The sequence below is a fragment of the Pseudophryne corroboree genome, chromosome 7 (genome assembly GCF_028390025.1).
Source record: "Pseudophryne corroboree isolate aPseCor3 chromosome 7, aPseCor3.hap2, whole genome shotgun sequence".
Classification (NCBI taxonomy): Eukaryota; Metazoa; Chordata; class Amphibia; order Anura; family Myobatrachidae; genus Pseudophryne; species Pseudophryne corroboree.
In genome coordinates, this window is record NC_086450.1 from 95792600 (window position 1) to 95804952 (window position 12353).

General features: G+C 47.4%; 1 protein-coding gene across 3 annotated transcripts in view; it reads right to left on the reverse strand.

The window, feature by feature from the left end:
- MAP3K20 (mitogen-activated protein kinase kinase kinase 20) overlaps window positions 1-12353 on the reverse strand; it is a 323212-nt gene that overhangs the window by 159735 nt on the left and 151124 nt on the right. For all 3 annotated transcript variants that reach the window (XM_063933447.1, XM_063933448.1, XM_063933449.1), the window contains exon 3: window positions 4568-4655. In XM_063933447.1, coding sequence (XP_063789517.1) covers window positions 4568-4655 — 88 coding nt within the window. The remainder of the gene's footprint in view (window positions 1-4567; window positions 4656-12353) is intronic.

The window sequence follows — 12353 nt, forward strand, 5'->3', positions numbered from 1 at the left end:
ATACTTTCCTGCTTTCTATCTGCAGGATCCTTTAGGGCGGCCGTATCCTGTGACGGCAGGGCCACCTTCTTAGATAAGCGTGTGAGAGCTTTATCTACCCTAGGGGAGGATTCCTAGCGCACCCTGTCCTCTGGCGGGAAAGGGTACGCCATAAGTAACCTTTTGGAAATCAGGACTTTCTTATCTGGGGAATCCCACGCTCTTTCACATAACTCATTTAACTCATGTGAAGGGGGAAAAGTCACCTCTTGCTTTTTCTCCCCATACATATAAACCCTCTTGTCAGGGACAGGGTTCACCTCTGATATGTGTAAAACATCCTTCATCGCTATAATCATGTAGCGTATAGCTTTTGTCATTTTCGGTTGCAATTTTGCATCATCGTCGTCGACACTGGAGTCAGAATCCGTGTCGACATCTGTGTCAACCATTTTGGATAGTGGGCGCTTTTGAGACCCTGAGGGCCTCTGCGCTGTAGGATCAGGCATGGGTTGAGACCCTGACTGGCCCGAGGTATAAGCTTTTTCCAACCTTTTATGTAAGGAGTTTACATTATCATTTAACACCTTCCACATATCCATCCAATCAGGTGTCGGCACCGTCGGCGGCGACACGTCAGTCAACTGCACTTGCTCTGCCTCCACATAGCCCTCTTCGTCAAACATGTCGACACACGCGTACCGACACACCACACACACAGGGGAAGCTCTAAATGAGGACAGGACCCCCACAAGGCCTTTTGGAGAGACAGAGAGAGAGTCTGCCAGCACACACCCCAGCGCTATATAACCCAGGGATTACACAGTAACTTAGTGTTTACCCCGTAGCTGCTGTATATGATTAATGCGCCTAAATTTATGTGCCCCCCCTCTCTTTTTTACCCTTCTACCGTGATTCTGCAGGGGAGAGCCTGGGGAGCTTCCTCTCAGCGGAGCGGTGGAAGCAAAATGGCGCTGGTGAGTGCTGAGGAAGAAGGCCCCGCCCCCTCAGCGGCGGGCTTCTGTCCCGCGATTTTGTGTAAAAATAATGGCGGGGGCTCATTCATATAACAGTGTCCAACTGTCTATATGCAGCTTTCGCCAGGAGGTATCGATTGCTGCCCAGGGCGCCCCCCCCTGCGCCCTGCACCCTACAGTGACCGGAGTGTGTGGGTTAGTGTGGGCGCAATGGCGCACAGCTGCAGTGCTGTGCACTACCTCATGTGGAGACAGGAGTCTTCTGACGACGATTTCGATGTCTTCTCCGCTTCTGCCGGCCTCTGTCTTCTGGCTCTGCGAGGGGGACGGCGGCGCGGCTCCGGGAACGGACGACAAGGTCAGGTCCTGTGTTCGATCCCTCTGGAGCTAATGGTGTCCAGTAGCCTAAGAAGCGCAACCTAGCCGCAGTTAGTAGGTTTGCTTCTCTCCCCTCAGTCCCACGTAGCAGAGAGTCTGTTGCCAGCAGAAGCTCTCTGAAAATAAAAAACCTAACTAAAATACATTCTTATTAGCAAGCTCAGGAGAGCTCACTAAAAGCACCCAGCTCTGGCCGGGCACAGATTCTAACTGAGGTCTGGAGGAGGGGCATAGAGGGAGGAGCCAGTGCACACCAGATAGAACTAAATCTTTCTTTAGAGTGCCCAGTCTCCTGTGCGGAGCCCGTCTATTCCCCATGGTCCTTACGGAGTCCCCAGCATCCACTAGGACGTTAGAGAAAGTATGTTTCGTGGTGTGAGACCAAAACTGCTCCTGCGGAGGAATTTCCCTTGGGTCGGTTTCTCCATTTTTTGCAGGCAGGCGTCGATGCAGGCCTCAAATTGGGTTCCATCAAAGTGCAGATTTCGGCTTTATCTATTTTCTTTCAAAAGGAATTGGCTGTCCTTCCAGAGGTTCAGACTTTTGTGAAGGGAGTGCTGCATATCCATCCTCCATTTGTACCGCCTGTGGCGCCGTGGGATCTTGAAGTGGTCTTGCAGTTTCTTATGTCTCCTTGGTTTGAACCTTTGCGTAAGGTGGAGTTGAAAGTTTCTCACTTGGAAGGTAGTCATGCTTTTGGCTCTGGCGTCTGCCAGGCGAGTGTCAGAGTTGGCGGCTTTGTCTCACAAGAGCCCATATTTGATCTTCCATTCGGATAGAGCAGAATTGAGGACTCGTCAACAATTTCTGCCGAAGGTGGTTTCTTCCTTTCACATTAACCAACCGATTGTGGTACCTGTGGCTACGGATGCTATGGCAGTTCCAAAGTCTCTTGATGTTGTAAGAGCTTTGAAGATTTACGTCGCCAGAACGGCTCTTGCCAGGAAAACTGGGGCTCTCTTTGTCCTGTATGCTTCCAACAAGATTGGAAATCCTGCTTCTAAGCAGACTATTGCACACTGGATTTGTAGTACGATTCAGTAAGCTCATTCTTCGGCTGGGCTACCGTTGCCGAAGTCAGTAAAGGCCCATTCTACCAGAAAAGTGGGCTCGTCTTGGGTGGCTGCCCGAGGGGTCTCGACACTTCAGCTTTGCCGAGCTGCTACTTGGTCGGGTTCAAACACCTTTGCTAAGTTTTCCAAGTTTGATACCCTGGCTGATGAGGACCTCATGTTTGCTCAATCGGTGCTGCAGAGTCGTCCGCACTCTCCCGCCCGTTCTGGAGCTTTGGTATAGACCCCATGGTCCTTTTGGAGTCCCCAGCATCCTCTAGGACGTAAGAGAAAATAGGATTTTAGTACCTACCGGTAAATCCTTTTCTCCTAGTCCGTAGAGGATGCTGGGCGCCCATCCCAGTGCGGACTGTTACTTGCAGTGTATTATTGCTGGGTAAATTTGTTTACACGCGGGTTGTGTATTGGTTGTATTCAGCTTGTTGCTGTTGTTAATTCATACTGTTATCTGGTTGTACGATATGTTGTGGTGTGGGCTGGTAGGTTTTCTCGCCTTTGGTTTAAACAAAAATCCTTTCCTCGAAATGTCCGTCTCTCCTGGGCACAGTTCCTATAACTGAGGTCTGGAGGAAAGGCATAGAGGGAGGAGCCAGTTCACACCCAGTCAAAGTCTTTTCAGTGTGCCCAAGCTCCTGCGGATCCCGTCTATACCCCATGGTCCTTTTGGAGTCCCCAGCACCCTCTACGGACTAGGAGAAAAGGATTTACCGGTAGGTACTAAAATCCTATTTTTGTTTCTGTGCAGGGTAAATACTGGCTGCTTTATTTTTACATTGCAATTTAGATTTCAGTTTGAACACACCCCACCCAAATCTAACTCTCTCTGCACATGTTATATCTGCCCCACCTGCAGTGCGCAATGGTTTTGCCAACTGCTAACAAATTTGCTGCTGCGATCAACTCTGAATTACCCCCCATAGGCCTAATTCAGACCTGATAGCAGCAGCAAAATTGTTCTCTAATGGGCAAAACCATATGCACTGAGGGGGGGGGGGGGGGGGCAGATATACCATGTGCAGACAAAGTTAGATTTGGGTGGGTTATCTTGTTTCTCTGCAGGGTAAATACTGGCTGCACCACACCCAAATCTAACTCTCTCTGCACGTTATATCTGCCCCACCCCGGCAATGCACATGGGGGACCTGATCGCACGCTAGCTTTTTTTTTGCAGCGCTGCGATCAGGTCAAAACTCTGCAAAACTGCGCATGCGTATGCACCGCAATGCGCAGGCACGTCGTACAGCTACAAAGCAGATCATTGCTGAGCGATGGATTTTACGAAGAATCCATTCGCACAGCCGATCGCAAGGAGATTGACAGAAAGAAGGTGTTTATGGGTGTCAACTGACCGTTTTCAGGGAGTGGTTGGAAAAATTTAGGCGTGTCCAAGTGTTTGCAGGGCGGGTTTCTCACGTCAATTCCGAGACAGGACAGGCTGACGTGATCGCAGCGGCTGAGTAAGTTCAGACCTACTGAGAAACTGCACAAAACTTTTTTGTACCGCTCGGCTGCACAAGCGTTCGCAAACTTGCAAAGCAAAAATACACTCCCCCATAGGCGGAGACTATCTGATCGCAGCACAGCAAAAAATAGCTAGTGAGCGATCAACTCGGAATGACCCCCATGGTTAGCCCATTAGAGAACAATTCTGCTGCTGCAATCAGGTCTGAATTAGGCCCAATAATGCTTCCTACCCTGTAAGGCTTTAAAATCAGTGGTATTTATCAGACTTTAAAGCACAGATGTTATTGCAGTATTAGTTACTGTAGCTAGTGATTCCTTACACTGAGCATCCATATCTGCATTTATCCCTCTGCTCTGCAGGGTCATGCAGCCACACACAAGCCAATCGCATGGCTCCATCTGAGAGCAGAGAGCCAGTGTCCAATCTTGGTAGGCAACGAACAGTTCCACTCTCCCACCACTGGGAACTGATGAGGTCACAGATCCTGCGATTGCTCGGAGCGCAGACACGAAGGTGTACAGGAAAGCAGTGGAGGAGATAGTACAGCGCAGACTAGTTTGCCTGTATGGTAAATACAACCAGGCTGAAAATAAGTTTACTTTGTGTTTATTTATTAATGCTGGCCGACCCATAAGTACAGATGCATACATTTTCAACCAACAAACACTCATAAGATAATAAGAGAACATCCTTACCTGTGATAATACAGTAGTTAGGTGGTTCAAGTACAGCTCCATAAAACTGGATGATGTTTCTGTGACTGAGCACACTAAGTATTTCTGCCTGGAAAGTAAGAATATAAGGTTACTTACATACTCAGAATATTTGTTGACTTTTCAGATCTAAGCACTTGACCAGATTTAGTGGTGGAACCATAAGAAACAGCACGTCATGAAAGCTTAGTATCATAGCTTCATTATCGTTAGAGAGGTTGTCTTCCTCTGCACTCAGGGCCTAATTCATATCTGATCGCTAGCAGGCGATTTATGCACTGCTGTGAACAGACAGTCGCCGCGGCCTTCAGGGGGAGTGTATTTTCGCTGTGCAAGTGTGCGTACGCATGTGTATCAGAGCTGTACAAACAGATCTTGTGCAGTCTCTTCGCAGCCCTGGACTTACTCAGCCGCTGCGATCACTTCAGCCTGTCCGGGACCGGAATTGACGTCAGGAACCCTCCCTACAAACTCATGGACATGCCTGTGTTTTTCCAACCACTCCCTGAAAACGGTCAGTTGACACACACAAACGCCCTCTTCCTGTTAATCTCCTTGCGATCGCCCGTGCAAACGGATCCTTCGCACAAACCCATCGCTGAGCAGCGATCCGCTTTGTGCCCATGCGACGCGCCTGCGCATTGCGGTGCATACGCATGCGCAGTTTGGACATGACCGCCCGCTTTGCAAAAACGCACAGCAGCGATCAAGTCTGAATTACCCACTCGGTGCTGTTTCCGTACATATGTATATGAGCAACAAAAGATACAATATCAGACAATTCAAAACTTCATTTTATTCTACCGTCAACCCATTCTTATGCCATAAAGCTGTAACGGACTACTGCATACCCATATTGTAAATTACAGATGTGACCCAAGAAGGTAAAATACATTGTTTAGGGTTATGTTACAGTACGTAGCTCCACAACACATTAATAACAGCTGGAGCTCCTCCCTAATCTCTATTTAGGAAGATATCCAGTCGACCACACTTAGGCTCACAGTCATTAGGTCGACCACTATTGGTCGACATGCATTAGGTTGACGTGGTCATTAGGTCGACATGGTCAGTTGGTCGACACTGCAACGGTCAACACAACTTTTCTAAAAATAAATAAGTGTCTCACTTTTTCTTACTTTGCGATTGGGAACAGTAACCTGCACTAATTGAGGTTCACAGTCACTTTACGAAGAAAATGACAACAAAACAAACAAAACCCATGTCGACCTTTTTCCATGTCGATCTTTTCCGCGTCGACCTCATGACCATGTCGAACTATTTCAGGTGTCAACCTACTCACTGTCGACCAATAGTGGTTGACCTAATGACTGTCGACCTAGTCAGGGTCGACCCAATGAACCACACTCTGGTAGGATCTCATATAGGTCAAAACACTACTCTGAGTTAATGTAACACCACTGGCACTGCCCCTGTGTATGAATCCACAATCTACACTGGTCATTTCTGTACAGCAAGTCTGCAAAGCTGTCACTCATCTCTGCCTCTGTAGTCAGGTTGGTTCCAGACACTGGTCTAGTTAGACAGTCAGTAGGTCGACCCCAAATGGTAGACATGCAATAGGCCGACATGATCAAAAGGTAGAAGGTCGACTATGTCTAAGATCAACAGGTACAAAGGTCGACAGGTTCAAAAGGTCGACATGACAATAGTTGACACAAGTTTTGTTGTTTATTTTATTTACATTCTTTTCAACTTTTGCTTCATTTACCATCCAAATGAACTACAATTGGGAATAGTAACATGAGGCGAGTGCAGCGGCAGGGGAGTTAACCACCTTGCCCGAAGCATAGCGAGTGAAGCGAGGGTACATGGTACACTATTGTGGTCGGGTGGTATTCATGTGACCGCCGGTCAGCTGACCGACAGTCACATGACCTCCTCCACCAGCCCGACGGGTCACGGTCCCGATGGTCGGCATGCCGACCAACAGGGACTATTTCCACTCGTGGGTGTCCACGACACCCATAGAGTGGGAATAGAACCTGTGGCGACCGCAGGGGGCTTGCTGCACTCGCCCCTCCCCGCCGGGATCCCGGTGTCGGTATGCTGCCGGGATCCCGGCGTCGGTAAGCTGACCGGCGGTCAGGAGACCGCCGGTCAGCCGTACTGCACCCATTGTGGTCACATATGATTAAACACACAGAATTCCCCTCCCCCCAAAAAAACAACTGTGTCACCCCTTTCTGTGTCAACCATCTGCATGTTGACCTTTTGACCCGGTTGACCATTTTTACCTGTCTGCCTTAGACACAATCAACCTTTTTCCTGTCGACCTTCTGCATGTTGACCATATGGGGTCGACCTACAGACTGCCTTTCTATTGACTGTAGAACCATTAAACCACACCCTAGTCAGATAAGCATCTCCCATCCAACAAAGCAACCTGCTCCAGAGGAGTGACAGAACATAATGAACGTACTGTATACTGTATAGTTAAGTTGAAACACTCCTGTTACTTTATGTACAGGGTGATTCAATAGTCGCAGTACACCCTTTTGTTTCAAAAACTGTGCAGGAAATTGGAAAACTTAATACTCCAGTAAGGTATGGGTGAGGTGGGCTATCTTTTAGGGTATGTACCGAACATGGGCGCCATCTTGAAATCGGCCATCTTGAATCTAAGTCAGTTTTCCCATTTCCTGCACAGTTTTTGAAATAAAGGGGTGTACTGCGACTTTGACAAGGATCTACTGCGACTTTTGAATCACCCTGTAGATTACTCATCCCTATTACATTTTTGTAATAGAGGCAAAAAAAACTGTAACAAGATGACATATACTGTAATACATAGGTAAAAAAAAAATGGTGTATAATAATGTCAAAACAGTTTTGCTTGCTCTTAAAGTAAAAAAACAGCAAAAGTCTAAAAGATCCCAATTCTTGACACATTTAGTCATCAATGTTCCAATCAGTGATGGTCGGTGAGGTGAGGCAGCGCTTCTCCTGTAATACTAACGTATACACCAGAGTTTGACTATATAAAGTTTATAAAAAATAGGAATTTAATACCTACCGGTAATTTCTTTTCTCGTAGTCCGTAGTGGATACTGGGGAACTGTACTTTAGTACCATGGGGTATAGATCGGGTCCACTGGAGCCTGGCACTTTAAAAACCTTTAGTGTGTGTATGTGTGTGATGGCTCCTCCCCTCTATGCCCCTCCTACCAGACTCAGTCTAGGAAACTGTGCCCGAGGAGACGGCCATACCACGAGAGAAGAAACCAGGTACGTCAGCGGTGAGGCACTAAGCCAACACACAACCATAACAGAAAAAGGAGGGCGCTAACCAAAAAAGAGGATAGCAACACCAACCTAACCAGGACAGCAAAGCTATCCCAACAACATAAGGGGACCGCAACGGCGGGCCAACTAAAACCAGGTAAGCAGGAATCGAAGCACTGAGGCGGACGTCCAGTATCCACTACGGACTACGAGAAAAGGAATTACCGGTAGGTATTAAATTCCTATTTTCTCTTACGTCCTAGTGGATACTGGGGAACTGTACTTTAGTACCATGAGGAAGTCCCAAAGCTCCCAAATGGGTGGGAGAATGCTGAGACCCTTGTAACACCCCCTGACCAAACTGAAGGTCATGCTTGGCCGAGGTGTCATACCGATAGAACTTTACAAAAGTGTTCGAACCAGACCAAGTAGCAGCTCGGCACAAATGTAAGGCCGAGACACCCCGGCAGCCGCCCAGGAAAAGCCCACAGATCTCGTCGAGTGGGCCTGAATAGATGTCGGCAAAGGCAGAGCCGCCGAAGTATAGGCTTGTTGAATGGTCAGCCTGAACCAACGAGCAATTGATTGATTAGAAGCCAGACGACCAATCTTGGTGGCATCATAAAGGACAAACAGTGAATCAGATTTCCGATGACGAGCAGTCCGTTTGACATAAACCTTCAGAGCCTTCACCACATCCAAGGACTCTGGACCAATGGAAGCGTCAGACAACACCAGCACCACAATGGTATGATTCACATGAAAAGCTGGAACCACTTTTGGCAAAAATTGAGGTAGGGTCCTAAGTTCCGCCCTGTCTTCATGAAAAAACAAATAAGGGCTCTTACAGGATAAGACCCAAATTCAGAGACTCGTCTGGCAGACGCCAAAGCTAATAACATCACCGTCTTCCAGGTAAGAAATTTAAACTCCACCCTATGTAAGGGTTGAAACCAGTCCGATTGAAGAAAGGACAGAACCACAATGAGATCCCACGGAGCCGTGGGAGGTACAAAGGGCAGTTGCATATGAATAACTCCCTTTAGGAAAGTTTGTACTTCCGGAAACATGGCAAGTTGTTTCTGGAAGAAAATAGAGAGCACCGAAATCTGTACTTTGATGGAGCCTAAACGTAGGCCCATATCCACTCCCACTTGCAGGAAAAGTAGAAAATGACCAATTCTAAATTGCACGGTAGAGACATTTCTACTTTCAGACCAGGAAACATACTTTTTCCAGATACGATGATAATGTTTAGACGTAACCATCTTCCTGGCCTGGAACATGGTGGAAATAACCCGGGAGTGAAGACCTTTTCTGGCTAGAATCTCCCCTAAACTTCCAAGCCGTAAAACGTAGCCGCTGTAAATCTGGATAGACGAACGGACCTTGTTGAAGAAGATCTTTTTGAAGTGGCAGAGGCCAGGGATCCTCCAGAGCCATGGTTAGTAGTACCACGCCAGTCGAGGCCAATCCAGGGCAATTAGAATTGCTTGAACGCTTTCCCTTCTTAATCTCTTTAGAACCCTTGGGATTAGCGGTAGAGGAGGGAACAGGCACACAAACTGGTACGTGCATGGTGTTGCCAGCGCGGCCACTGCTACAGCCTGCGGATCCCTCGTTCTGGAACAATAATGGCACAGCTTCTTGTTGAGATGTCTATCTGCGGACAGCCCCACCGGTGATTTAACTGTTGAAACACCTGGGGATGTAGGCCCCGGAACAAGGCCGACACCAAACCATGCTTTACCTTCATAGGAAAGAAACTCCATTTCTTCTCGGAGTCAGCACCAGCATTCCATTGGTGAATCCACAACGCCCTCCTAGCCGAGACCGCCATGGAATTGGCCCGCGAACCCAAGAGTCCTATATCCCTTGTAGTCGCACGGCAGTATGCTGCAGTGTCCTAGATATGACCCAACTTAAGGAGTATCCCATCTCTCCCCAGGGTATCTATATTGGGTGACAAGGTAACCGACCATTTCTGAGTACTACTACTCCCCCAAGCACATGCAATAGCAGGTATAATTAACGTACGTGTGGACACATAACTAGAATATAACGTAGTTTCCTGCATACGATCCTTTGTGACAGGGCCCCGTGCAGAACAGGGGGTAACACCCACTTTATCCTCTCCGCGGCGGGAAAAGAATAAACACTCGGAAATTTCTTGAGGTTTTGAAACCATCTTGTCAGGGCTGACCCCGACTTTTTTCAACAGAGCGCTCAGCACCTGAGAAGGAGGAACTTTACCTCAGCATTCATTATAAATTTCTATAAATATATATATATATATATATATATATCTCCGTACCCATACACACATATACATATATCCATATACACATACACACACATATATATATCTATCTATCTATCTCATATATATATAACTTTTTGTCAGGAACAGCAGGGTCCCTAGTGACGTTAATACGTACTTAATGTGTATGAAACATGTACTGAATGCTGTATATTATTTTGTGGATCTAATCAGGAAACATTACGGTCGACAGAAGAACAGTATTCGTGTCGATATCCGGGAGTAGTAACTGGGCAAAATTACCATTTTTGCGACCCCGAGGGGTCTGAGGGAAATATATTCTATGAATATGACACCCTCCATAAATATGGAGCTGGGCCACAGCTTTATGCAACCTTACTATACATATATACATATAGGTATAGCCCTTTCTGAGATGCATCACATTATCATGCAAACATTTTTTATTTTTTTATTTTTTTTAGGCAGATATTGGTGGTGCCGACAGGGTCACTCACACACTTCTGTGTCCCCATATAGTTTTCTCTTGGGAAAAACATCTACCGACATGTTGACACTTTTTTCATGTACCATCAGGAGTCGGCGGTGCCGACAGGGCCACTCCCACAGCCGTTTGTGGCAGAGCACTCAGCCTCAGACACGTGTAGCAAACACCCACCGACATTACACTGGCAATAAGGGAAGGACCCCAGTAAATTCTGTCAGGGAACACAGAAGGAGTTTACCAGCTCACCACCCAGCGCTCAATCCCTTATATAATAAGAATTTACTTACCGATAATTCTATTTCTCATAGTCCGTAGTGGATGCTGGGGACTCCGTAAGGACCATGGGGAATAGTGGCTCCGCAGGAGACTGGGCACATCTAAAGAAAGCTTTAGGACTAACTGGTGTGCACTGGCTCCTCCCCCTATGACCCTCCTCCAAGCCTCAGTTAGGATACTGTGCCCGGACGAGCGTACACAATAAGGAAGGATTTTGAATCCCGGGTAAGACTCATACCAGCCACACCAATCACACCGTATAACTTGTGATCTGAACCCAGTTAACAGTATGATAACAGAGGAGCCTCTGAAAAGATGGCTCCCAACAATAATAACCCGATTTTTGTAACAATAACTATGTACAAGTATTGCAGACAATCCGCACTTGGGATGGGCGCCCAGCATCCACTACGGACTATGAGAAATAGAATTATCGGTAAGTAAATTCTTATTTTCTCTAACGTCCTAAGTGGATGCTGGGGACTCCGTAAGGACCATGGGGATTATACCAAAGCTCCCAAACGGGCGGGAGAGTGCGGATGACTCTGCAGCACCGAATGAGAGAACTCCAGGTCCTCCTCAGCCAGGGTATCAAATTTGTAGAATTTAGCAAACGTGTTTGCCCCTGACCAAGTAGCTGCTCGGCAAAGTTGTAAAGCCGAGACCCCTCGGGCAGCCGCCCAAGATGAGCCCACTTTCCTTGTGGAACGGGCTTTTACAGATTTTAGCTGTGGCAGGCCTGCCACAGAATGTGCAAGCTGAATTGTACTACAAATCCAACAAGCAATAGTCTGCTTAGAAGCAGGAGCACCCAGCTTGTTGGGTGCATACAGGATAAACAGCGAGTCAGATTTCCTGACTCCAGCCGTCCTGGAAATATTTTCAGGGCCCTGACAACATCCAGCAACTTGGATTCCTCCAAGTCCCTAGTAGCCGCAGGCACCACAATAGGTTGGTTCAGGTGAAAACGCTGGAACCACCTTAGGGAGAAACTGAGGACGAGTCCTCAATTCCGCCCTGTCCGAATGGAAAATCAGATAAGGGCTTTTACAGGATAAAGCCGCCAATTCTGACACGCGCCTGGCCCAGGCCAGGGCCAACAGCATGACCACTTTCCATGTGAGATATTTTAACTCCACAGATTTAAGTGGTTCAAACCAATGTGACTTTTGGAACCCAAACTACATTGAGATCCCAAATTGCCACTGGAGCCACAAAAGGAGGCTGTATATGCAGTACCCCTTTTACAAACGTCTAAACTTCAGGGACTGAAGCTAGTTCTTTTTTGGAAGAAAATTGACAGGGCCGAAATCTGAACCTTAATGGACCCCAATTTCAGGCCCATAGACACTCCTGTTTGCAGGAAACGTAGGAATCGACCCAGTTGAATTTCCTCCGTCGGGCCTTACTGGCCTCGCACTACGCAACATATTTTCGCCAATTGCGGTGATAATGTTTTTGCGGTTACATCCTTCCTG